This window comes from Rana temporaria, chromosome 12 (assembly GCF_905171775.1).
Source record: "Rana temporaria chromosome 12, aRanTem1.1, whole genome shotgun sequence".
NCBI classification, from domain to species: domain Eukaryota; kingdom Metazoa; phylum Chordata; class Amphibia; order Anura; family Ranidae; genus Rana; species Rana temporaria.
This window is the reverse complement of record NC_053500.1, coordinates 126,341,720-126,369,355: the sequence shown is the minus strand read 5'-3', so window position 1 is coordinate 126,369,355 and position 27,636 is coordinate 126,341,720. Positions and strand designations below refer to the sequence as shown.

General features: G+C 43.8%; 3 protein-coding genes across 3 annotated transcripts in view; 2 read left to right on the top strand and 1 right to left on the bottom strand.

The window, feature by feature from the left end:
• The window catches only part of LOC120918790 (BPI fold-containing family C protein-like), a 55,955-nt gene extending 48,856 nt beyond the window's left edge, over positions 1–7,099 (top strand). Inside the window, exons 14-17 of the mRNA XM_040330586.1 lie at positions 10–49; positions 2,569–2,632; positions 2,719–2,786; positions 6,487–7,099. Coding sequence (XP_040186520.1) covers positions 10–49; positions 2,569–2,632; positions 2,719–2,786; positions 6,487–6,525 — 211 coding nt within the window. The 3' untranslated portion in view covers positions 6,526–7,099. The remainder of the gene's footprint in view (positions 1–9; positions 50–2,568; positions 2,633–2,718; positions 2,787–6,486) is intronic.
• LOC120918789 (BPI fold-containing family C protein-like) overlaps positions 1–27,636 on the bottom strand; it is a 332,741-nt gene that overhangs the window by 103,351 nt on the left and 201,754 nt on the right. The window lies entirely within an intron of this gene.
• The window catches only part of BPIFB2 (BPI fold containing family B member 2), a 38,973-nt gene continuing 37,616 nt past the window's right edge, over positions 26,280–27,636 (top strand). Inside the window, exon 1 of the mRNA XM_040330588.1 lies at positions 26,280–26,383. The gene's annotated coding sequence lies outside the window, so the exon portion shown is untranslated. The remainder of the gene's footprint in view (positions 26,384–27,636) is intronic.

Sequence of the window (27,636 nt, the reverse complement as noted above, 5' to 3'; positions counted from 1 at the left end):
TTGTTGCAGATTACAAATAGACAAAATTGAGCCCAACAGTAAAGGAAAGGTAGGTTGAAGAGCTCACTGAGGATTTTCAGTAATATTGACTTGTGTCCTGCAGTTTTTAATGTTTATGCATCATATTGCTTGTGTCATTTATATTATGTGTTTTTAACCACTTGCTTACTGGGCACATACACCCCCTTCCTGCCCAGGCGAAATTTCAGCTTTCGGCACTGCGTCGCTTTAACTGACTGTTGCGCGGTCGTGCGACGTGGCTCCCAAACAAAATTGACGTCCTTTTTTCCCACAAATAGAACTTTCTTTTGGTGGTCTTTGATCATCTCTGCGGTTTTTATTTTTTGCGCTATAAACAAAAATAGAGCAAAAAAAAAAAAAACACAATATTTTTTACTTTTTGCTATATTAAATATCCCATGTTTTTTTTCTCAGTTTAGGCCGATATGTATTCTTCTACATATTTTTGGTAAAAAAAAATCGCAATAAGCAATTAAGCATATAGTGATTGGTTTGCGCAAAAGTTATAGCGCCCACAAAATAGGGGACAGAATTATGATTTTTTTTATTCTTATTTTTTTTTTTACTAGTAATGGCGGCGATCTGCGATTTTTATTGGGACTGCGACAATATGGCGGACACATGGGACACTTTTGACACATTTTTGGGACCATTCACATTTATACAGCTATCAGTGCTATAAATATTCACTGATTACTGTATAAATCTGACTGGCAGGGAAGGGGATAACACTAGGGGGCGAGGAAGGGGTTAAATGTGTTCTCTAGGAGTGATTCTAACTGTGGGGGGAGGGAACTGACGAGGGGAGGTGACCGATCTGTGTCCCTATGTACAAGGGACACAGCATCGGTCTCCTCTCCCTTACAGGACGTGGATCTGTGTGTTTACACACACTGGTCCACGTCCTTGGCTGTGTAATGGCCGATCGCGTGCAGATGGCGGACATCGTGGCCGCCAGGCACGCGCATCGGCACCTCAGTTATGCGGCGGGCGCGCACGCGCCCCCCAGTGGCTGGAGGAGCCAAGGACGTCAATAGACTTCCTCCCAGCATTGTAGAGCCATCATAGTACAATGGCCCGGGCTCCAAGTGATTAAATCCAGTAATAGCTGTGTCATGCGGTGGCAAACCAGCATTCTTTTTAGGTATTGCTGTGCAATGAAAAGTTATTAGGGCTGTTTTACTAAAGGCAAATAGGTCACAGCTGCACTCAGGCTTCCTTAGATCCTTAGATTGCTGCTCAGTGAGAAGGGTCCATTACACTGGTGCTCAATGGGAACAATTATCCTTACATTGGCCGTTAATGTGATACTGTATCTCCTCACGGCAGTGGGCAGTGGGGAGCATAGACCTTAGATTGATGGCCAGTGGGAAGAATTAGCCATAAATTAGTGTTCAGTGGGAAGAATGCCCCTTACATTGGTGGTCATTGGGAAGAATGGTCATTACATTGGTGGTCAGTGGGAAGAATGGCCCTTACGTTGCTGGTCAGTAGGAAGTATGCATCCCTTATACATAGTTGAAAAAACTACTGTCAGGGGTTCCTTGTCTGAAAGTCAGAAATTGCTCAAGGAACCCCTAGCAGCCTCTAGAGCAGGGGTGCCCAACCAGTGGCCCGGGGGCCACATGTGTCCCACAGAGCCCTCTGATGTGGCCCGCGACCTCCTGCTCTGGGATAGAATAGAATACTTTTAGTAAAGGTCAGTTTATTACTGAAATCACAGGGTATATTTGGGCATATCTTTTTTGCAGTGGTTACTGCGCGGCTTTCAAATTGATCCGCAGGTGCAGAGCAGTTTACCTGCGGGTTACCTGCACTGAGCCGTAGACTCCTGTTATTACCTGCGAGTTTGGAGAGCTTTCTGAAAGTGCACCAAACCTGCAGATATATAATAGAAGTCTATTGCAAAGTGCAGGAAAGCTATAGGTACTCTGCGTTGCACCCGTGGTGCGGGTAAACCGCAGCGCATCAGTGTGAAAGCAGCCTTGGGCCCCTTTCACATAGTCAGTCCAACAGTCAGACCAATTGGACCCTCCATTCACCTCTAAGTAGTGGCAGACATAAACCGACTTGTATTCTACCTCTAATACGATCTGCTAAAAAGTATTGTGGGCTGTGTACTTGTCCTCTCTGCATATGCAGAGCAGACACGGACATGCCATCCACCTCTCCACTCATTGTGGCCCGCGACTGGTTACTAAGTCGCATAAGTGGCCTTCGCTCTTCAAAAAGTTGGGCACCCCTGCTCCAGAGTCTAGAGTTTAGAAAAGTTGATCTAGATTTAATCAAATTAGTTTTAGAGTTATTCTCAAGTTAAACAATGAATGCTGATACTGCTAAATTTAATCTGGGCACCTGGTCGTCAATGGCTTCTGGTCATGAAAGGGTTCAACACTGCTAAAAAAAACTCACCTTTCTCATTACCTCTATAGCATTTTTACCATTTCTTTGGAGTCTGATATTTGTAATTTCCTGCAATTAGTAGAAGACATGAAATGTGTTCTTACTCTGATATGTAAAACTATGCATTTCCCCATTGCCTTCTAGAAAGCTGCATCAGAGAAGGGGATTCAACACATATTTAATCAGATGCTCTTGCCAAAAATAAATGGTAAGTACTTCCAGCTTTGATACTTAGTTGACTATTCAAACATCCTTCCATGCACTGAATTCACGATTACCTACTTTATTTTGCAGAAAAGCTGAAGCAAGGAATACCAGTACCAACAAAGATCCTGAAAAATCCCTCTAGTTTTAGTAAACAGGTAGGTCATTGTTATTTTATTTATTTATTTGACCTTCACATATCTTCTTTGGATAGCTGTAGGTGACTTCTTAAAGCAGGCTTCCACCCAAAAATGGAACTTCCGCTTTTTGGATTCCTCTGCACCTCCGGTGTCACATTTGGCACCTTTCAGGGGGAGAGGGAGCAGATACCTGTGTAATACAGGTATTTTCTCCCACTTCCAGGCATAGATCACCACGGTGATTGCATTGACCTACGCCACCTCCCGCGCTTCCTCCACCCTCCCTCTGTATTCTGGGAGACACACAGGTCCCAGAAGACAGCAGGGACCAGTGGGAACGCGCAGCGCCACTCGTGCATGCACAGTGAGAACCTGATTCTCTTACCGAAGATGGCGGCGGCAGCATCTGGGAGCCGACAGACAGATCAGCTTCGGCTACTGACATCGCGGGCGCCCTGGACAGGTAAGTGTCCATATTGGACAATGACAAGACGTTTATCAAATTGTTAAGAAAAATATAAAAAAAACACCCTTTAGGGTTTTATGGTTAGGGTTCCCATTCGTGCTGCCTATCAGTGCCACTCATACATAATCACCAGTGCAGCCTTTCAGTGCCCATCAGTGCTGCCTATGAGTGCCCATCAGTGCCGCATACCAGTGCCACCTATCAGTGCCCATCATCAGTGCCCATCAGTACCGCCTCATTGGTGCCCATCAGTGCCGCCTTTTTAGTGTCCATCAGTGAAGCCTCATCAGTGCCCATCAGTGAAGGAGAAAACTTACTTATTTTCTAAATTTTAGAACATAAACAAAGAAAAAAACATTTTTTTTCAAATTTTTTTGTCTTTTTTTATTTGTTGCACAAAAAATAAAAACCCCAGCAGTGATCAAATACCACCAAAAGAAACCTCTATTTGTGGGAACAAGATGATTAAAAAAATGTCTTGGGTACAGTGTAGCATGACTGTGCAATTGTCATTCAAACTTACACAGCGATGAAAGCTGAAAATTGGCCTGGGCAGGAAGGGGGTATAAGTGGCTGACCGGAGAAAGGTATGTGCCAGGCGGGGGGTCAATCTGGTGGTATTTTGGGGTAATCTGGCAGCATTTTATGGGGCAAACTGGTGGCATTTTATGGGGCAAACTGGTGGCATTTCATGGGGCAAACTGGCGGCAATTGATGGGCACAGTGGTGACAATTGATGGGCACAGGGGCGACAATTGATGGCACAGTGGCTGTGTTTGATGGCACAGGGGCTGCGTTTGATGGCACAGTGGCGACAATTGATGGGACAGTGGCTGCGTTTGATGGCACAGTAGCTGCGTTTGTTGGCACAGTGGCGGAAATTAATGGCACAGTAGCTGCGTTTGATGGCACAGTGGCGACAATTAATGGCACAGGGGCTGCGTTTGATGGCACAGTGGCGACAATTAATGGCACAGGGGCTGCGTTTGATGGCACAGTGGCTGTGTTTGATGGCACAGTGGCTGCGTTTGATGGCACAGTGGCTGCGTTTGATGGCACAGTGGCTGCGTTTGATGGCACAGTGGCTGCGTTTGATGGCACAGTGGCTGTGTTTGATGGCACAGTGGCAACAATTGATGGGCACAGTGAGGCTGCAATTGATGTTTTTTTTTTTTTTTCGTTTGTTTGCGCCTCCCCAAAAATGTTGAGCACCAGCTGCCACTGCCCAGGAGCAAAAAAAGATAATCCATACAGATTTACCCATTATGCTAAATTGTGGAATGAATCCTTAATTTTCTGGGTTTGAGAGTGAAGGTAATCATCCAGATAATTATTGTTTTAAGATGCTACTGCACTCAGCACTGATTTGGCTTCTCTGGTTCCATATACAGTGGGGATCGAAAGTTTGGGCACCCCAGGTAAACATTTGTATTAATGTGCATAACGAAGCCAAGGAAAGATGGAAAAATCTCCAAAAGGCATCAAATTACAGATTGGACATTCTTATAATATGTCAAAAAAAGTTAGATTTTATTTCCATCATTTACACTTTCAAAATTACAGAAAACCAAAAAATGGCGTCTGCAAAAGTTTGGGCACCCTGCAGAAATTATAGCATGCACTGCCCCCTTTGTAAAGCTGAGACCTGCCAGTGTCCTGGATTGTTCTCAATCATCATCTGGGAAGACCAGGTGATGTCAATCTCAAAGGTTTTAAATGCCCAGACTCATCTGACCTTGCCCCAACAATCAGCACCATGGGTTCTTCTAAGCAGTTGTCTAGAAAACTGAAACTGAAAATAGTTGACGCTCACAAAGCTGGAGAAGTCTATAAGAAGATAGCAAAGCGTTTTCAGATGTCAATATCCTCTGTTCGGAATGTAATTAAGAAATGGCAGTCATCAGGTACAGTGGAAGTTAAAGCAAGATCTGGAAGACCAAGAAAAATATCAGACGGAACAGCTCGCAGGATTGTGAGAAAAGAAATTCAAAATCCCTCCAGAAAGATCTGGCAGACACTGGAGTTGTGGTACACTATTCCACTATAAAGAGATACTTGTACAAATATGGTCTTCATGGAAGAGTCATCAGAAGAAAACCTCTTCTACGTCCTCACCACAAAAATCAGCGTTTGAACTTTGTAAATGAACATATAGACAAGCTTGATGCATTTTGGAAACAAGTTCTGTGGACCGATGAGGTTAAAATAGAACTTTTTGGCCGGAATGAGCAAAGGTATGTTTGGAGAAGAAACGGCACAGAATTTAATGAAAAGAACCTCTGTCCAACTGTTAAGCATGGGGGTAGATCAATCATGCTTTGGGGTTGTATTGCAGCCAGTGGCACAGGGAACATTTCACGAGTAGAAGGAAAAATGGATTCAATAAAATGTCAGCATATTTTGGATGGTAACTTGATGCCATCTGTGAAAAAGCTGAAGTTAAAGAGAGGATGGCTTCTACAAATGGATAATGATCCTAAACACACCTCAAAATCCACGGTGGATTACATCAAGAGGCGTAAACTGAAAGTTTTGCCAGGGCCTTCGAATCTCCTGACCTCAACATAATTGAAAATCTATGGATAGACCTTAAAAGAGCAGTGCGTGACAGACAGCCCAGAAATCTCAAAGAACTGGAAGACTTTTGAAAGGAAGAATGGGCAAAGATACCACAAACAAGAATTGAAAGACTCTTGGCTGGCTACAAAAAGCGTTTACAAGCTGTGATACCTGCCAAAGAGGGCAGTACAAGCTATTAACTCTGCAGGGTGCCCAAACTTTTGCAGACGCCATTTTTTTGTTTTCTGTCATTTTGAAAGTGTAAATGATGGAAATAAAATCAAACTTTTTTTTTTGACATATAAGAATGTCTAATCTGTAATTTGATGCCTTTTGGAGATTTTTCCATCTTTTCTTGGCTTCGTTATGCACATTAATACAAATTTTTACCTGGGGTGCCCAAACTTTCGATCCCCACTGTATGTCAGCTTACCTCATCGTAATGTGTATAAGTATACCATCTCCCCATACACGTAACAACCTGGCTGTACAACCTTCATATGATCTCCTTTAGGTTTAAAGGAATTGGTAAAATGAGAATGTACTTTGACCGTCCAGTCATTTAATTTTGTACCCTCACATTGCATAGTTATTGATGGATCTAAAGGAGATTGTACAGTCAGATTGTGGTGAGTTTTATTGTAAAGAAAAGCACTTTTTGCTGAAATGTAACCTTTTTTTTCTATATCACAGGGCTATGAACTGGTGGAAATAAATTTCATCCTGGTCTGAGGCAGCGTTATCTGGATAACTGGAATGCGATGTGTAATCCATGGTCATTTAAGAAAACAGGTCCACAATTTGTGAGTCCCTGCACTTTATGGATATGGAATATGTGAAATTCCCAATACCATTATTAAAAAAAACAGTAAAATGTGTTGGCTGCTATTCCTGACCTACTTTGAAAATATTAGTTGCCTGGCTGCCTCTAGCATTACTGACCTAGACAAAGCATGTAGCCAGTGAAGCCAAACATCTTTAGCTGCATGTAAGGTTTTGGGTAAGTGCATTTGAATGTATTGAAGTTTTGAGATTAGCAATGACAGCCAGGCAGATGGAAAGGTCGGCTATGGCAGCCTACATATTTCCCATATACAGGTTCCCTTTGACTTAGGATACATGCAGTGCTTGTGTGCAATTCCTTCCCAAGCCAAGCAGTAACTAAATATGTAGTTATAATTTATATGTATATAGCTCAGGAATACAGATGATAAGATTTCTTCATTATTTCAGTTATCTGTAATGCTTGTTATGTCACGTTTCATTTAAAAACGTTCAATAAAGAAAAAAAAAAAAAAGAATACAACCACAAGGTGTCTGTCTGTTGTAGCTACTAATATTACAGAGCTATATTTTTCAAAGCCTGATTGCTGCAAGCATGCTGTAGAAAAGCATTCTTGCCATCTCTCTGCAGAGCTCCAACCTATCTGCTGAATTAGAGCCCTAGCTTTTCAATTAGCAGGGATAATGAGCTTTTCTCAGTGGCGTTGCTAGGGGGGTGCAAGGGGTGACAGCATCCCGAAAGTTCTGGCCTCCTTTGGCATTTTTTTTTTTTTTTTGCCGGAACAATTTCTGCACCATGGCCACACCTGGCCTGTGATTTCCTCCTCCTCTCTCACTACTGCTCTGCTGAGCTGCAATCTATTCTCCACCTGGAGCGGTGCGGCTACCACTGCACACTTTGTCCCCTCCAGCTGCCGCCCAGGTATACCGGGTACCAGAGACTGAGCCACACGCCCTGGCACTGAGATGGTGCTGTAATGAGCGGGGGTGGCAGATTGCAATGGGGGTGTCCACCGCCACCTGAGGTGCTGAGGTGAGCTATTGTAAAAGGAGGTGGGGGGTTGGGCATGCACCCAGTTACAGCTGAGTCTGCTGGGGGGTACTGCTATATATGTAGTACTACCCCCAAAGGAGCTGCTGGTTTGTTTTGGGTGGCATGTTACCTCATGGCTCCTCCACCATCTAGGGGTGTATGGTGAAAGTAGTAGTAACGGAATGTCCACGACAGGAGTCTTTTTCTGTGCTCTTTTTTACCCAGCCGGGTAAAAACAACAAAACTTGTGGTTAAGAGTAGAGATTCAGCAGAAGGAGAAAACAGCAGATTCAGGCGTAGCAATAGGGAAACAGTCCTGCTCCCAATAACACTTTCTTTCTTCGCCACTCTGGCCAGAGTGGGTTTAGTGTACCTGGACAGGCCTCTCTCACTGACCTGGCAGCCGGAGTATACCTGGAACTTAGGGAAAAAGTCTCTGCCACAGACCCTCCTTAGAATTGAGACAGCGGAGATAATCCTCCTTTACAGACTTTGCGCCTGGATCTCCTTCAGGTAGTTTGTAGTTAGGTTACCGACTGATAGGCGACCGACATCCGGCTTCTCAGTACCCAGTTACCTTGATCCCAGGTGGTTGGTCGAGACCCTATTGGATTGCCAGCCTCTCTTGGCTCTCCTCAGGCAGACTCAGAGCTTGTAAATGCGGTAACTCGCATTTAGCCGTGTTTTGTTTACAGGCGTTTTTCATTTTTGACTATTTTATTCCTTATTTTTTTAAACGCTTCTAAACGCAAACGAGGCTAAACGCGAAAAAAAATGAAAAATGTCCCATGTACATCAATCCTAAAGCTGTTGATTGCATGGTACTGAATGCGTTCTACAATTATCATATTTTATTATGTGTTCAGGCACAATGGTGTGATACCTCCCTCTAGTGTTCAAGAACTACAACAAATATTGCTTTCTAGCTATAGTCAGGGCTCAATGCTTTATAAATCCACTGGTGACAATGTGAAAGACTGTTAAATTTGAAATGTAATTCAGGTTCACAAACAAGAATGTATTTAATCTCATCTACTGAAATGTACCCCCACTATTCATTGTATTTACTGCATTTCCCTACTTTAGATCCGCGTAATCTATCTGATTTACGATCCACCGGCGCAAGTTTTTGAGGCTAGTGCTGTATTCAGAAAGCACTTACCTCAAAACTTGCGGCGGCGTATCGTAAATCCCCCGGCGGAATTCAAATTCCGCGGCTAGGGGGAGTGTACTATTTAAATCAGGCGCGTCCCTGCGCCGACTTAACTGCGCATGCGCCGCCGGCTAAATTTCCTAGCGTGCATTGCTCCAAATGACGTCGCTAGGACGTCATTGGTTTTGGCGTGAGCGTAACTTGCGTCCAACCGTATTCTGAATCGACTTACGCAAACGACGTAGAAATTCAAAACTCGGCGCGGGAACGACGGCCATAATTAACATAGGATACTCCTCACATAGCAGGGGTAACTATACGCCGGAAAAAGCCGAACGCAAGCGACGTAAAAAGAAAAAACGACGGCCGTTTCTGAATCGGCGGAACGCCTCATTTGCATATTCGTCGCGTACAAAAAACAAAACGCCACCTAGCGGCCAGCGGGAGATTGCAGCCTAAGATCCGACGGTGTAAGTCACTTACACCTGTCGGATCTTAGGGAGATCTATGCGGAACCTGATTCTATGAATCAGCCGCATAGATCCGACCGTCGCAACTCAGAGATACGACGGCGTATCAGAAGATACGCCGTCGTATCTCTATCTGAATCCGGGCCAGTGTCTGGAATTGGCGGGAATCCAAGCCGTCACTTCTAAGTCGGACGTATGTTGGCTTTTTTCCTTCCCGGCAAGCCAGCTTGGCGCTGGTTCCCACGACGGGGCTCGTAGGTGGTCAATCTCGCCGAGAAATGCAGCGAGATTGACACAATATTGCGGTCACCTAATGTATCAGGAAGCATAAATATATAGGTGCCCAGCAGTTTAGAAATAATACAAGCTTTATATAAGAAGAGATTAATAACAGTACATACATCCAATGAACAAACGGATGTTATCAGCAAATGGCCCGATAGGAGTCCTGGTGAAATTGTGCATATATACCTGGGCATATATATGGCTATTTATAGAGATACCTCCAGATGATGTTGTAACATAGCTTCTGTGAAGCTATGTTACAGACCCTACATAGATACAAACTAAATGAAATATATTCGTAATTACAATATTTTACATCTATTAATGGAGATTTCACATAAACTCATAAGACAACACGGGGGATCATTCAACTGTTGTCCAACCATCCTGGAATGAAGCTTCTCACTGTCAGAAACTGTGGTGTGGTACCAGAGCTCAAAGTCAACCTGTCTACTCTGCGTGTTAGTCCTTCCCCTACAGTTTCTAATCTGACATGGGACCAAACCTCTAAGCCTATAATCCCAATGTGGCCATGACACGACTGCATATTCCTGTAAAAGCAAAAATAGAAAGCAATCAATGATTTTCAAAGAATATTAGTGTACTTATGTATTTTTACTTTTACAGGAATATGCAGTCGTGTCATGTGATGTTCAGTATGTCGAGTAAATACAAGCTTTGAATAGGGATGAGCTTCGACTCGAACATTGCCTGTTCGATTGTTAGTCAAAATTCGAACAAAACGGGTCGTTCGCGCCAAATTTGAGTAACGCGTCACGGCCCATAATTCACTGCGGCACTGCGCGCTGATGATAGACCAAGCATGAACTATGACCCGCATGCTTGGCCAATCACATCGTGCAAAAAACGGAGAGCCATAGTTGGCCAAAGCCAGGGTGGCTTTGGCCAATTATGGCTCAGGGCTTTAGCACACGCCCCACACTATAAAAGGCAGCCTGCAAGGCGGCCTCGTGTAGTGTGTTGCGGCGTTGTTAATGAAAAGATCAGTCAGTCAGAGAGAGAGAGAGATAGTGTCGTTTTTACTAGATAGAGCAGGCAGGCTAGTCAGTTTAGTTAAATTTACAGTGTGTAGAGGATATATATATACATCCCAGGAGTTGTACATATATTTATACACTGTATAGTTTAGCTAGATCAGCTATTCCTATTTGTCAGGCAGTAGATTGTGCTAGCTACAGTGTTCTAACGTGTTGTATTGCCCGTGTGCTGTATAGTTTGCACCTAAACGTACTTGGTGTTTTCTGCACTTGTGCTGTTTAGTTTGCACCTAAATGTACTTGGTGTTTACTGCACTTGTGCTGTTTAGTTTGCACCTAAACATACTTGGTGTTTACTGCACTTGTTCTGTTTAGTTTGCACCTAAACGTACTTGGTGTTTACAGCACTTGTGCTGTTTAGTTTGCACCTAAACGTACTTGGTGTTACTGCACTTGTGCTGTTTAGTTTGCACCTAAACGTACTTGGTGTTTACAGCACTTGTGCTGTTTAGTTTGCACCTAAACGTACTTGGTGTTACTGCACTTGTGCTGTTTAGTTTGCACCTAAACGTACTTGCTGTTTACTGCACTTGTGCTGTTTAGTTTGCACCTAAACGTACTTGGTGTTTACAGCAATTGTGCTGTTTAGTTTGCACCTAAACGTACTTGGTGTTACTGCACTTGTGCTGTTTAGTTTGCACCTAAACGTACTTGCTGTTTACTGCACTTGTGCTGTTTAGTTTGCACCTAAACGTACTTGGTGTTTACAGCACTTGTGCTGTTTAGTTTGCACCTAAACGTACTTGGTGTTACTGCACTTGTGCTGTTTAGTTTGCACCTAAACGTACTTGCTGTTTACTGCACCTAAACGTACTTGGTGTTTACAGCACTTGTGCTGTTTAGTTTGCACCTAAACGTACTTGGTGTTACTGCACTTGTGCTGTTTAGTTTGCACCTAAACGTACTTGCTTTTTACTGCACTTGTGCTGTTTAGTTTGCACCTAAACGTACTTGCCGTTTACTGCACTTGTGCTGTTTAGTTTGCACCTAAACATACTTGGTGTTCCTGCACTTGTGCTATTTAGTTTGCACCTAAACGTACTTGGTGTTTACTGCACTTGTGCTGTATAGTTTGCACTTAAACCTACTTGGAGTTTACTGCACTTGTGCTGTATAGTTTGCACTTAAACCTACTTGGAGTTTACTGCACTTGTGCTTTATAGTTTGCACCTAAACGTACTTGGTGTTTACTGCACTTGTGCTGTATAGTTTGCACTTAAACCTACTTGGAGTTTACTGTACTTTTGCTGTATAGTTTGCACCTAAACCTACTTGGTGTTTACTGCACTTGTGCTGTATAGTTTGCACTTAAACCTACTTAGTGTATACTGCAAGTGTGCTCTGTAGTTTGCACCTAAACCTACTTGGTGTATACTGCAAGTGTGCTTATTAGTTTCCACATAAAGCTACTTGGTGTGTACTGCACGTGTCCTCTGCAGTTTGCACCTAAAGCTACGAGGTGTGTGTACTGATTTTGTCCTCTTCAGGCCATTATAATGTCTGGAAGGACAACAAAGAGAGGCAGAGAGTCACAAGGGCAAGCAGGCTCTGCATCTAGAGGCAACAGTGCTGGTGGTGGACACGGTGCATCCTCTTCAGCACGTGGCCGTTGCACACGCTCGTCCTTCTTTTCGGGAGCTGGCCGGGTTGAGTCTCAACATGCAGACAAATTGGTAGAGTGGATGACCAAGCCATCCTCATCCTCGTCCTCATCCTCTCTCACCCAGGCTCAGGGTACTTTGTCTGGCAAATTAGCTGCCAAGGCGTCCTCTTCCCTCTGCTCAATGGCATCACTTACTCCTTTCCTAGTCCCACCATGTCCTCCTGAGGAGTCCCCCGAACTGTTTCAACACAGTGTTGGGTACATGCTTAATGAAGATGAGCAGCGTTTTGAAGGCTCCGATGATGGAACACAGATAGAGGAAGGCAGTAATGTGAGCCCAGAGAGAGGGGGTGCCCGAGAGGGACAGCAATCTGGCAGTCATGTTCCCCCAGCTGCAGCATACTGCCAGGTTTTCGACATTGATGAGGAGGTCACTGACTCTACGTGGATGCCTGATAGGAGAGAGGAGGAGGAAGGGGCACAGGCACATCTCCAAAGAGGCAGGATTCCCTCCAGGGGCCAGCTTAAGGGCAGCACACCAACTGCATTACATCGCAGAGCTACACCTGTGCAGGGCGCTGCTGTGTCTCAACGTTACTGCAAAAGTTCTTTGGTGTGGGTCTTTTTTGAGACATGTGCATCAGATCGCACCGTTGCTATTTGCAACATATGTCTCAAGCGTATCTCACGTGGCCAAAACATCACCCGCTTGGGCATCACATGCTTGACCAGACATATGTCGACCTGCCATGCAGTTTGTTGGCAAGCATACCTGAAAGACCCACACCAAAGAACAAAGCGGACCTCCCCTTGCCCCTCATCAGCTGGGATCTCCAACCCCACTATACCCTCAGTCCTCTCGGAAGCCTGCACTGATAGGACTAAAGGTGTAGAATTAGGTGTGTCACAACCTAGTAGTACATGCGGGCAATCTACTATCGGTACACCGATGTCAGATTGTACCAGCCAAATTTCCCTGCCCCAGCTGCTGCAGCGCCGAAAGAAGTACTCTCCCAGCCATCCACATGCCCAGCGGTTGAATGCTAGCTTAGCGAAATTGCTAGCACTTCAACTGCTGCCTTTTCAGTTGGTAGATTCTGCCCCCTTCCGTGAGTTTGTGGAATGTGCGATACCTCAGTGGCAAGGTTCCCAAATGCCACTTTTTCTCATGGAAGGCGATTACGGCTCTCTACCGCCATGTGGAAAGCAATGTCCATGCCTCACTGGACAGGGCGGTAAGTGGTAAGGTGCATATCACCGCAGACTCATGGTCCAGCAGGCATGGACAGGGACGTTACCTCTCTTTCACGGCGCATTGGGTGACTCTGCTGTCAGCTGGGAAGGACGCAGGGCAAGGTACAGTAGTGTTGGAGGTTGTTCCGCCACCACGCCTCCAAAACACTCCTACCGGTTGAGACACACCTCTCTCCTCCACCCCCTCCTCTTCTTCCTCTGTGGCCTCTTCCTGTGCTGATGTGTCCTCGGAACCAGCCATGCTCCGTAGGCGTATGAGGGGCTACGCAGGAATGCAGGCAAAGAGATGCGATGCTAGAGCTGGTGTGCTTGGGAGACAGAAGCCACACTGGGGCAGAGGTTCTGTCAGCTCTGCAGGGGCAGGCTCAGAGGTGGTTGACGACACGCCAGCTTAAGCCAGGAATGGTGGTTAGCCACAATGGCACCAACCTCCTCTCTGCCCTGCGACAGGGACAACTGACCCATGTGCCCTGTTTTGCTCATGTTCTGAATTTGGTGGTGCAGCGGTTCTTGGGCAGGTACCCGGGCTTACAGGATGTCCTGAAGCAGGCCACGAAAGTCTGTGTGCATTTCTAAAGGTCATATAATGCCACTGCTCGGCTGACAGACCTCCAAAGGGAATACAACCTGCCCAAGAACTGCCTAATTGTGACATGCCCACCAGATGGAACTCTACATTGGCCATGCTGCAGCGGCTGCACACGCAGCAGAGGGCCATCAATGAGTACCTGTGCCAATATGGCAGCAGAACTGGGTCAGGGGAGCTTGTTTTTTTCCCCCATGCCAGTGGGCCTTGATCAGGGATTCATGCACTGTCCTGTCACCATTTGAGGAGGCCACAAGGATGGGGAGCAGTGACAGTGCATGCATCAGTGAGACTGTCCCTCTTATTCACATGTTGGAGCACACACTACGTGGAATAATGGACAGGGCCCTTGAGGCAGAACAGAGGGAGGAAGAGGAGGACTTCCTTACCTCTCAAGGCCCCCTTTATCCAGACAGTGGTCCTGCTTGCCCGCCTAGCACACAGGAAGGGGGCGAGGAGGTGGATTGTATCATCAGCATTGAGGTGGAGCCTATCACTCAGCATCAGCAGCAGTAGTCTTCAAGGGATCATTTACAGTCCCAAGGAACCCATGGACTTTTACGTGGCTGGGATGAGGTGGCTGCGGATCCTGTCGTCCTCCGTGACCCAGAGGACTGTGCCCCGAATGCCTCAGCAAACCTACGCTGCATGGCCTCTCTGATCCTGCAAAGCCTGCGTAAGGATCCTTGTATTCGTGGTATCAAGGAGAGGGATCATTACTGGCTGTCAACTCTCCTTGATCCACGTTACAAGAGTAAGGTTACGGAGCTTATCTTGCCATCGCAGAGGGAGCAGAAGATGAAACATCTTCGGGAGGCCTTGCAGAAAGGTCTGTGCAACGCGTTCCCAGAACCTGGGGGATTACCAAATGGTCCTGGACAACATGTTGCTGAGGCTTCGGTGACTCAAAGAAGGAGCGATGGAGAAGGTGGCCGTCTGACCGATGCGTTCAGACAATTTTTTAGTCCGCAGCCCCAAGGTATGACCGGTTCCAGCAACCATCGCCAGCGTCTGGTTTATATGGTGCGGGAGTACCTAGGGGCAAGATAAGACTTGGACACCTTCCCCACGGAAAATCCTCTGGCTTACTGGGTCAGAGCTTGCACAGTACGCAATTGAGCTACTGGCTTGTCCTGCATCCAACGTTCTTTCAGAACGCACATTCAGTGCTGCTGGAGGCTTTGTGACCGATCACAGGGTACGCCTCTCCACCGACTCCGTCGATCGACTGACCTTCATAAAAATGAATCAGGCTTGGATCAACACCAGCTACCAAGCACCTGATGCTGATGTAACTGAATAATTTTTGGGAAATGTCAGATCCCTTGGAGACTGCCTATGCTGATGCTGAGTGACTGTCCTGTTATGCTGCTGACTGAATATCCTTTTCCTCTTCAATGATCTTGCTGATAGCTAGTAAGAACATTGTTGGTTCTGGGCACCGCCACCAGTGCCTACGGCCTAATTTTTCTGCCCCTGTTTAACAGGGGCGTATATTAACAATTTTGGATGCAATACTTTGCATGTGGCTCTTTGCTGCGGTCCAATTACATTATCTCTGAGGGGTTGCAGTGTTGTGGCACCGCCACCAGTGCCTAAGGCCCAGTTTTTCTGCCCCTGTTTAACAGGGGCGTATAATAACTATTTTTGATGCAATTCTTTGCATGTGGCTCTTTGCTGCGCTCCAATTACAGTATCTGTGAGGGGTTGCAGTCTTGTGCCTAAGGCCCAATTTTTCTGCCCCTGTTTAACAGGGGCGTGTAATAACAATTTTCGATGCAATACTTTGCATGAGGCGCTTTGCTGCGCTCCAATTACATTATCTGTGAGGGGTTGCAGTGTTGCACCGGTGCCTAAGGCCCAATTTTTCTGCCCCTGTTCAACAGGGGCGTGTAATTACAATTATTTATCTAATATTTCACAGTAGGGCGTTCCAGCGCCCACCAAGACTAACTGTGAGGGCTTACAGTGTTGTGGTGCACCTAATGTGCACATTGCAGGTGATTGTAGTGAGTGTGACTTCCTGGGAGCTGAGAACTGATCATCACTAATTATCACAGCTGAGACCCAGAGCAGGTCTGGAGAACACTGGCAGTTCGGGTCCATGTGCATGGCTGACATATGAGGATTTGAAATACCACCCTGCTCCCTGGTCTCCTTTGTTGACATACCTGCTTATCTGACCATCTGGTAATACAGTGGTCCATGTGTGGAGGTGAGAGTACCCATCCTTACTGGTGGAGGGATCACTTTAAGTTTGGTTTGTTTATCATCACCTGGTGAAGAATCCTAAGATTTGGCAAATTGGATTTCCAACCTTTTGGACTTTATCACATTTATTTTTATTTTAATGATTACACATTCTTATTGGTTTTGCGCTGCACTGCTTTCTATATATTTGCACAAATAATATCTTTAAAAAAAATGGAATTGATTTGAAATGGGTCGAAATATGCTTTATTGGAGAAATACATGGTTTGTGTATGGGTAATTTAGACACATTGGGACTCAATACTAGCCCTCAAAAGAGGGAGGGGGTAATAGCTAAAGCTTGTAAACCAGTGAAGGCCAACAAAATGGGAACTCTGGCTCTGGGCCCATATTATGGTCAGTTAGTTCATGACCTTCCTTGTACTTTGTGCTCTTGTTGTGTAAGAGGAAGGATATGATGATCCTTTAACTCATGTAAATCTTCAGAAATCATGACCAAGGTACAACACTTATCACCTGATTTAGGATAATCTTTTTATCCTCAATCTAACCTGGGTGGAAAATATTTTAGTCTACTAAAAAAAGATTATGCATCAGTAAAATAAACAGAACAGTGTGTGCTCAACCATTCTTTTAAATCAAATGTAAACTGTGACCTCATTTTAACTTTAACCACTTGACCTCCGGAAGATTTAACCCCTTCATGACCAGCCCATTTTTTGCAGTACGGCACTGCGTTACTTTAACTGAGAACTGCACGGTCATGCAACGCTCTACGCAAATAAAATGCATGCACTTTTTTTGCCACAAATAGAGTTTTCATTTGGTGGTATTTGATCACTACTAGTTATTTTTATTTTTTTGTGCTGTAAACAAAAAAAGACGGACAATATTTTTTACTTTCTGCTATTAAACATATCCAAAAACAAAATGTAAAAAAAAAAGAATTTCTTCATAAATTTAGGCCAATGTGGTTTCTGCTACATATTTTTGGTAAAATAGGCATATATTGATTGGTTTACACAAAAGTTAGAGCATTTGCAAACTCTGGCATATATACTGGATTTTTGTTATACTAATAATGGCAGTGATCAGTGACTTATATTGGGACTGCAATTGTGCAGCGGACAATCTGACACTAACGGACTATTTGTGGGAACCAGTGATACTAATATAGTGATCAGTGCTAAAAATATGCACTGTCACTGTAGTAATGCCACTGGCTGGGAAGGGGTTAAACATCTAGGGTGATCAAAGGGTTAAATGTGTGCCAGTGTTTATGTCTACTGTGTTAGGTGCTTTAACTAGGGAAAATTAAGGATTTTATTCCCTGCTCTGCAAAATCCATCACTCCCCCTTGCCAGAACGAAGCTCTGCCTTGTTTACAGAGAGAGTTTTCGTTCTGTGAATCTGCCCAACAATCGGAGAGTGCCAGAAGACATCTTGTGCCCAGCACCCGCAGATTGGCTTTTGCTGTGAGTAATCATAGAAGAAGTGACCCCCTAGGCGGAAGTGCAGAATCACATATACAATGCTGTATATGTGTTCTTGTTTTTAAATGCTGTATTCGTTTTATTAGGTTTAGGGGGAAATTACTTTTTCACATAAAGCCAGGTAGGTTTGGACAGATTTTTTGCCTTAAGAAATTAAACCATCATTTAAAAACTGCATTTTGTTTGATGATCTGAGTCATTTAAGTGTGACAAATATGCAAAAAAAAAAAAAAAAATCAGAAAGGGGCAAATACTTTTTTACAGCATTGTATATGTGATTCTGGGTATGGAATCACATATACACTATGTGAAGAACCTCCACCACTGGTAATACTAGCAGCTCAAATTCCAAAGTGCACCCCTGGAGGGATGGAGTCACAATCGCTTTGCCCTAACGGCAGAAAATATCATTGTGTCGGTGGATGAAATAACCAGGTTGGGCTAGCAGGAAGGATACCTCTCTGAACTCCAAGCTCCAAACTCCTCCAAGAAAAAGGAACAGACTCTCCAATACCACGATTGTCATGCAATAAAAAAGGGTATATAGTGTTCTCTGCTATAGACAGGTTTTTGTTGTAAAAAAAAGAATAAAACTTACAAACGTGTATCATATGGATAAACGTTGGCCGCGGGTGATGTCACATGATTCCCTTCCATCCATACACGTTACATTCCAGGGGGTGGGATTTCGTCAGCACTCCCTGGGATGTAACACATATGGCTAGAAGGGAATCAAGTGATGTCACCGGCGGCCAACGTTGATCCATACTATACAGCTTGTATACTAGGTGTTCGATCAGGTTGAAGCAGGCCAGTCAAGTTCCTCAAGTAAATAAAAATTTTCAGCGCTGGAAAAAATTACTAAAATATGCAAGCCAGCACTTAAAGGGTCACTAAAGGATTTTTTTTTTTTTTGCTGAAATGACTGTTTACAGGGTATAGAGACATAAAAGTTAACTGATTCCTTTTAAAAATGATTATAAATAGATAAAAATCAATCATATAATGTGCCTACAGGTTAGTTTCACTTTTAAACTGGTTTCATGTTCCTGTGAACTAGAGAGACACAAAGAACAAAAACAAACAAATCCAGGGCAGTGTTTTGTTTTTAAAATAAAAAAAATGTGCAAAAATCCGAAGTGTGATGTCCAAAAGACTGAAAGAACCTCCACCAAGTAGTAGGAATGGCTTCTCACCTTAATACTTCGACCTACAATAGGTCACAAAGCATGGTAAATAGAGAACCTCCTGTTCTCAAACAGACAGCAGCCAGATGCAGCAAATTCCAATAGCACAGCGGCAGACTCAGGCATAGAATGAGGCAATCAGGGCATATGTAAAAGAAGGAGAGAAGATCTAGTGCTCTCTGAAGCCAAGCAAGTATTTATTAAAAGGATAAAAAGTAAAACTCACATGTAGACGCACTCTCCAGTGAGTGCAACATATAGGCATAGCATATATCAGAGTGTCCGACAGCTCAGATCACTCATAGGTTGACGATCGCGGGTGACGTCACGTGGCCCCTCCCCCTCGTACGTCGTTACATCCCTATGGGCGGGACTTCATCAGCGTGGGGTGAAGAAGGATAATGAAAACGTTATCCTTCTTCACCCCACGCTGATGAAGTCCTCACCTTCTTTTACATATGCCCTGATTGCCTCATTCTATGCCTGAGTTTGCCGCTGTGCTATTGGAATTTGCTGCATCTGGCTGCTGTCTGTTTGAGAACAGGAGGTTCTCTATTTACCATGCTTTGTGACCTATTGTAGGTCGAAGTATTAAGGTTCTTTCAGTCTTTTGGACATCACACTTTGGATTTTTGCACATTTTTTTCCTTGTTGGATTATTGCACAAGAGCACTTTATGGACATTTATATTATTTCATGATTGATCCATTATATGACTTTCATTGAATGTTTTTTATTTTATTTAATGTTATTTTAGTTTATATACACTGTTTTGCGCTGCACTATCATTTTTATAAGTCAAGTTCCTCAACCCCAAACTCACTCATCTATGTCTTTATGGACCTTGCTTTGTGCACTGGTCCAAATCATTTGGTGAAGGGGGGATTATGGTGTGGGGTTGTTTTCAGGAGTTGGGCTTGGCCCTTTAGTTTCAGTGAAGGGAACTCTTAAGGCATCAGCATACCAAGACATTTTGGACAATTTGTTTCAACTTTGTGGGAACAGTTTGGGAATGGCCCCTTCCTGTTTCAACATGACTGCACACCAGTGCATAAAGCAAGGTCCTTAAAGACATGGATGAGAAAGTTTGGGGTGGAGGAACTTGACTGGCGTGCAGAGTCCTGACCTCTATCTGAAAGAACCTCTTTGGGATGAATTAGAGCGGAGACTGCGAGCCAGGCCTTCTTGTTCAACATCCGTGCCTGACCTCACAAATGTGCTTCTGGAAGAATGGTCAAACATTCCCATAGACACACTCCTAAACCTTGTGGGCAGCCTTCCCAGAAAAGTTGAAGCTGTTATAGCTTCAACAGGTGGGCCAACCCAATATTGAACCCCACGGCCTAAGACTGGAATGCCATTAAAGTTCATGTGCGTGTAAAGGCAGGCATACCAATACTTTTGGTAATATAGTGTACATGTGACCATAAGAAAACTTATTTTTGTGTGTCCAGTGATATACAGCAATTGCTAAAAAGTGAATCCTAACACGCAGTTTGCTAAAGCCCTGTGTATGATAAATATTTGACATTTTTTAAAATAAAATACTTTTTTTTACTCTTTTTTCAACCTCTGTTGCATCTGAGCACTGCTGATCTCTTGCAGCATCTTGTCAGTCATTTCCTGTCTATATACACGTAAGCAGCCAATGCATGGCGTTTCTCAGGAAAAAAGGATTTCTTGAGGGGGACAATAGTGGACCAGACATGCTTTTTGTGTGTTGAAACTTTTGCAGCATTTATTGGAAGCCCATGTAACAGTGGGACAATACAGATGCACAGCTAGGAGACAGGGCTGTCGTATCTATGCGCCTGATTCATAGAATCAGTTACGCATAGATTTGGGCAAGATACGAGCGGCGTAAGTCTCCTACGCCGCCGTATCTTGGGGTGCATATTTACGCTGGCCGCTAGGTGGCGCTTCCGTATATTTCCGCGTTGAATATGCAAATGAGCTAGATACGCCGATTCACGAACGTACGTGCGCCCGGCGTATCAAGATACGTCGTTTACGTAAGGCATCTAACCGGCGTAAAGTTACCCCTCATAAAGCAGGGGTAAGTCATGTTAGGTATGGACGTCGGAAACGTACGAACAGCGTCGTATTTTACATTGTTTGCGTAAGTCGTCCGTGAATGGGACTGGGCGTAGGTTACGTTCACGTCGTCTAAGCATTGAGCGGGCGTAATTTACTTTGAAAATTCGACGTGATACTGAGCATGCGCCGTTCGTAAAGCGCGTCATTTACGTGGGTTCACGAATCATTTACATACAACACGCCCCCTACCAGCCTAGTTTGAATTAGGCGCGCTTACGCCGGCCAATTTACGCTACGCCACCGTAACTTAGGACGCAAGTGCTTTGTGAATACAGCACTTGCCTCTCTAAGTTGCGGCGGCGTATCGTAAATAAGATACGCTACGCCCGCACAAAGTTACGCCGCCCTACGTGAATCTGGGCCAGGGACTTTAAATCCACATAGATCGATTAATTCTAGTAAATACAGCTCTTAAGTGTAAGAAGCATATACAAAAGCCAATTCAAACAGACTTGACATGTGGGGTTTACCAGTACAGATTTAAGTACACATTCACTGTTAGTTCTTCAGGTGGCTAAAAGTTTGAAGTATTTAATTAGACAATATCCTCCCTGTATGAAATTAGAGATATGTTTAATTAAGGGGCAACCACAATTTACCATTGGTGTTGATATGCGTTATTTCACTTATTCACCTTGGGATAGTTATAAATGAGTGTTGTATACAGTTTCGATTATTTTCTTTAGTGATTAGCTTGTTACAAACATAATTTGGATTTGCATTTAGATTGAGATGTGATATGGAGCACAACTCCAAGCTGTCTTCAGATGTAAATCTTTTTGGTTGATAAGATATGGGTTGATAATATTTTTGGGGGTGGAGTTATGTGTTTTTATACTAAGTGTGTTTCTAGTGGGCTCTTGTAGATAAGTATGGCATAAGTGGTTTGCACAATGACACCCTTTAGTAGGTACAAGACATTCTGCTCCTCAAAAAGTTGAAATAATTGACTGATATTGCTAACAATATGCTAATTGTAACTTAGCTGTTAAGTACAGAGCGTACCTGGTAGTAGAGCCCAACTTGTAGGCGGAGACCTCTCTTACAGCACTGGCTCAGGAGTCACTGGAGTGGGGACAGTGAGCTCGGGAGCGCAGCGAGGTAGGAGTGCCTGGGTAGTTGTAGTAGCCTGGCACAGTGGCAGGGTGATGATCCTCCAGGGATGGCTGGAACTAAAGGCAGCAGCAGGGATGGTTGTGGGTCAGCGACCCAGGAGCTGGCAGGTACAGGAACAGCAGGAAGCTGGAGCAGTTTGAGACAAGCTTGGATAGGTGCAACACAGAGCAGCAGACAGTAGCAGGGTCAGACAGGCCCGGTCGGAGCAGGTAATCAGACGGTTGGATACAGGAGACTAAGCGTGGTCAGAGGTACAGGCAAGGTCTGGCAGCAGGTAGGCAAATAGAAGACTGAGCAGGGTCAAAGCAAGCCAAGGTCGGGATTGGAGATATTGGGTGGTCAAGCAGAGCCGGGTCGGTACAGGTAACAGATAAACAGGTATGCAGATTACTAGTACAGAGCTGCAGATCAAACAGCAATGCATCATTGCAGTTGCTGACCTTTTAAAGGCATAATGGCGCCAAGTAGCGCTAGCATGCATGCGCGCCCACCCACTGCGCATGAGCGCGCAATTGGCACACATGTGCGCACCCGACGCACAGGCACGGATGGATGCTGTTGCCTTTTCTGCACAGCAGCGCACGTAAGAGCCTTCTTCCCATACCAGCAGGTCCCTGACATTAGCATTTGTTCAGTCTGTACACTGCCATTAACCATCAGGAGGGTATTTTTACTACATTGGACCTCGTGAGAGTTAGTGACCACTTTACAGCTGAACAATCAAATCTCTTTGGAGAACTGTTTGTATTGCTTTCCAAACTATTTTTCCTTTCTGGATATTCTCTACTTGTTGGGGTGTGGCAAAGGGGTCCAAAGTCACCCTATTCTTTGCAAGGATGTTTATGAACCAATTTTAGATCTGAATCTTTTATTTACTGAACATAATTTACTTTATTGGCGCTACATTGATGATGTCCTTGCATTGAGGTGGGTCAACATTGGATTCCTCATTCAGTTAAAGAACAATATATGGTTTTGATGAATACATTTTGTGTACTTTTAATGCATATTTCAGAAAGGTTTCATTTTTGGACACTTGTGGATTTGAGAAAGGGCAGGTAAGCCTGAAACTATTGCTCTCACCGTGTTTCCTGTGTACCATTTACGATTTTGCAGGATTATTACATTAAGATAATTGATCTGTATCACAATCTTTGACTGATCTGGTGCCATATATACAGTGGGGATCGAAAGTTTGGGCACCCCAGGTAAAAATTTGTATTAATGTGCATAACAAAGCCAAGGAAATATGGAACAATCTCCAAAAGGCATCAAATTACAGATTAGACATTCTTATAATATGTCAAAAAAAGTTAAATTTTATTTCCATCATTTACACTTTCAAAATGACAGAAAACAAAAAAATGGCATCTGCAAAAGTTTGGGCACCCTGCAGAGTTAATATCTTGTACTGCCCCCTTTGGCAAGTATCACAGCTTGTAAACGCTTTTTGTAGCCAGCCAAGAGTCTTTCAATTCTTGTTTGAGGTATCTTTGCCCATTCTTCCTTTCAAAAGTCTTCCAGTTCTTTGAGATTTCGGGGCTGTCTGTCACGCACTGCTCTTTTAAGGTCTATCCATAGATTTTCAATTATGTTAAGGTCAGGAGATTGTGAAGGCCATGGCAAAACCTTCAGTTTACGCCTCTTTATGTAATCCCCCGTGGATTTTGAGGTGTGTTTAGGATCATTATCCATTTGTAGAAGCCATCCTCTCTTTAACTTCAGCTTTTTCACAGATGGCATCAAGTTACCATCCAAAATTTGCTGAAATTTTATTGAATCCATTTTTCCTTCTACATTCGTGAAATGTTCCCTGTGCCACTGGCTGCAATTCAATCATAAAGCATGATTGATCTACCCCCATGCTTAACAGTTGGACAGAGGTTCTTTTCATTAAATTCTGTGCCCTTTCTACTCCTAACGTACCTTTGCTAATTCCTTCAAAAAGTTATATTTTAACCTCATCGGTCCACAGAACTTGTTTCAGGCTTGTCTATATGTTCATTTGCAAAGTTCAAACGCTGATTTTTGTGGTGAGGACGTAGAAGAGGTTTTCTTCTGATGACTCTTCCATGAAGACCATATTTGTACAAGTATCTCTTTATAGTGGAATAGTGTACCACAACTCCAGTGTCTGCCAGATCTTTCTGGAGGGATCGTGCAGTCAAACGTGGGTTTTGAATTGCTTTTCTCACAATCCTGCAAGCTGCTCTGTCTGATATTTTTCTTGGTCTTCCAGATCTTGCTTTAACTTCCACTGTTCCTGATGACTGCCATTTCTTAATTACATTCCGAACAGAGGATATTGACATCTGAAAACGCTTTGCTATCTTCTTATAGCCTTCTCCAGCTTTGTGAGCGTCAACTATTTTCAGTTTCAGTTTTCTAGACAACTGCTTAGAAGAACCCATGGTGCTGATTGTTGGTGCAAGGTCAGATGAGTCTGGGCATTTAAAATCTTTGAAGCCGCGTACACACTACCGGTTCATCCGATGAGAATGGTCCGACGGACCGTTTTCATCGGTTCACCACTGAAGTGGCCTGATGGTCTGATGTGTGTACACACCATCAGTTCAAAATCCGATCGGGTCAGAACGCGGTGACGTAAAACACACAACGTGCTGAAAAAAACGAAGTTCCAAGCATGCGTCGACTTGATTCTGAGCATGCGTGGGTTTTGAACCGATGCTTTTGTGTACTAACCATCGGTTTGGACCGATCGGTCAGCTGTCTATCGGTTCGATTTTAAAGCAAGTTTTAAAATTTTGGTCCGAAGGACCAAAGACAGATGGGCCGTACACACGGTCGGTTTGGACCGATGAAACTGAACTTCGGTCCATTCTCATTGGTTTTGACTAACCGTGTGTACGCGGCCTGAGATTGACATCACCTGCTCTTCCCAGACGATGATTAAGAACAATCCATGACACTGGCAGGTCTCAGCTTTGCAAAGGGGGCAGTGCAGGCTATAAATTCTGCAGGGTGCCCAAACTTTTGCAGACACCATTTTTTTGTTTTCTGTAATTTTGATAGTGTAAATGATGAAAATAAAATCTAACTTTTTTCGACATATTATAAGGAATGTCTAATCTGTAATTTGATGTCTTTTGGAGATTTTTCCATCTTTCCTTGGCTTCGTTATGCACATTAATAATTTTTTTTACCTGGGGTGCCCAAACTTTCGATCCCCACTGTAATATACACTATATTACCATAATATATTGGGGCACCTGTTTTTACACGCACATGAACTTTAATGGCATCCCAGCCTTAGTCTGTAGGACTCAATATTGAGTTGGCCTACCCTTTGCAGCTAAAACAGCTTCAACTCTTCTGGGAAGGCTGTACACAAGGTTTAGGAGTGTGTCTATGGGAATGTTTGACCATTCTTCCAGAAGCCTATTTGTGAGGTCAGACACTGATGTGGACAAGATGGCCTGGCTCAGAGTCTCCACTCTAATTCACCCAAAGGTTGAGGTCAGTTCCTCCACCCCAAACGCGCTCATCCATGTATTTATAGACCTTGCTGTAGCTCTCAAAAACGCAGCAGAAGCTAGGCCAGCTGCTGGTCAGGCATCTGGATAAATCGCGACATTATTATTGGGGTCCCTGCAGAGCCTGAACTGGCTCTGTGATGTCTTTAGCCTACTGTTGGCTGAATTCTGGGTCACGGGATTGCAGAACTAAGTGCACTCCTGTAAGCCACATAAGAAGTATAGCCTGCTAGAGCATCTTAAAGAGCCGACGTACAGCTACGACGGTTTGCCCAGGGGAGCCATCCTGCCACAGTATAATTGCGATGGCTGGTTAGGAAGGGGGTTAAAGACTGCAGTGTCAATGCCAACAGATGCTGGAGCCAAATATATACCAACAATGCAGCAAAGTCAGCAATGTAATGCCAATGCTTGCAGAGATTTCAGCTGGGATTATTTTTTTATCCATTCTAGTTTGCAACAGTAATATATACATACATGTATCTCTAACACTGCCTCATGAGAAAAAGTTGGTATTGGGTAAATATATTTTAAAAGGCTACACCCATGAGTGTACTTTAGGGTCTGTGTAGCCAACTATTCACAAAATGTTTTAAAAGAATAAATATATTTTAGAGTTACACCCATGCTGTGCTTTGGCTCTCTTTAGCCAGCTGTTTACTTAATACATTGTAAACATTCTATCAAATATAAATTGCTATTCAAAGTGTCAATTTCCCCACAGTCATCAGCCACAGGAGAGAAGTCAAAGCCATACAGAATTACAGGTAAGAGTCATGTAATGTTTTACTGGGGGCAACAAATAGCTCCTCCGTAGATACAGTGAGGTGAGTGTAGCCAGGGCCGAGAAGTGTGTAATTTGCAGGATTACCGGGGAAAATAAAAGAAAGCCTGAAAAAAAAGAAAACGAATGCACCTAAATGAAATATATTATTTTTTGTATCTTGTGTTAGATACATTGTAATTTAAAGAAGGTGTGGCACTAAACTTCACCTTGATTAGGTAGTTACACTGCTTATAGTGCCAATCCTTACCCATGCAGGTCTGAGTGTTACTGTACAGGAGATTACAGCAGGCTCATATCAAGACAGCATTGCATCATTATGTTAGTAGTACTGTATGTGTGAGTAATGCCATTTGCTTTAATATCGGGGATGCAAATTCAGGGGTTCCTATAATTATAGCTTTGTATCTGTGAAATTAACTAAAATATCTTTTATATATTAAAAATATTTAATTTCTGTTTAGGGGTTCTTTAGTTTTAGGAAGCAACCTAAGGGTTGTATAGTCAGGGCCATGTTTAAGGCAGGGCAAAAGGGGAAGCTGCCTTGGGCCCCATCTTTGTTGTGTGTCCCAACGCAGCTGCCTCATACTTGCCAACTATCCTAGTTTAAATTCCCTTGTGCCTTGAAGTTTTAGTCCCATGCTGTGTCCCGATATCTCAGTGTAATATTCTGTTACTAATGCTGCCCAACTCTGCCCTATGCCATGTACATATGACTCACCTGCAGTCCCTGTGTTTACATGTAAATAACCTGCATTGATATGTAACTAGTAGGGATGAGCCAAACACCCCCCTGTTCGGTTTGCACCAGAACTTGCGAACACACCAAATGTTCGTGTGAACTTTAGAACCCTATTAAAGTCTATGGGACTCGAACGTTTGAAATCTAAAGTGCTAATTTTAAAGGCCAATATGCAAGTTATTGTCCTAAAAAGTGTTTGGGGACCTGGGTCCTGTCCCAGGGGACATGTATCCATGCAAAAAAAAAGTTTTAAAAACGGACGTTTTTTCAGGAGCAGTGATTTTAATAATGCTAAAAGTGAAACAATAAAAGTGAAATATTCCTTTAAATTTCGTACCTGGGGGGTGTAAAGTTAGCATGTCAAATATCACATGTTTCCCGTACTTAGAACTGTCCCTGCACAAAGTGTAATTTCTGAAAGAAAAAAAGACATTTAAAACCGGAATAATGAATTGTCGGCTCTGGCAATTCAGAGAGGATTTATTCATATTTTT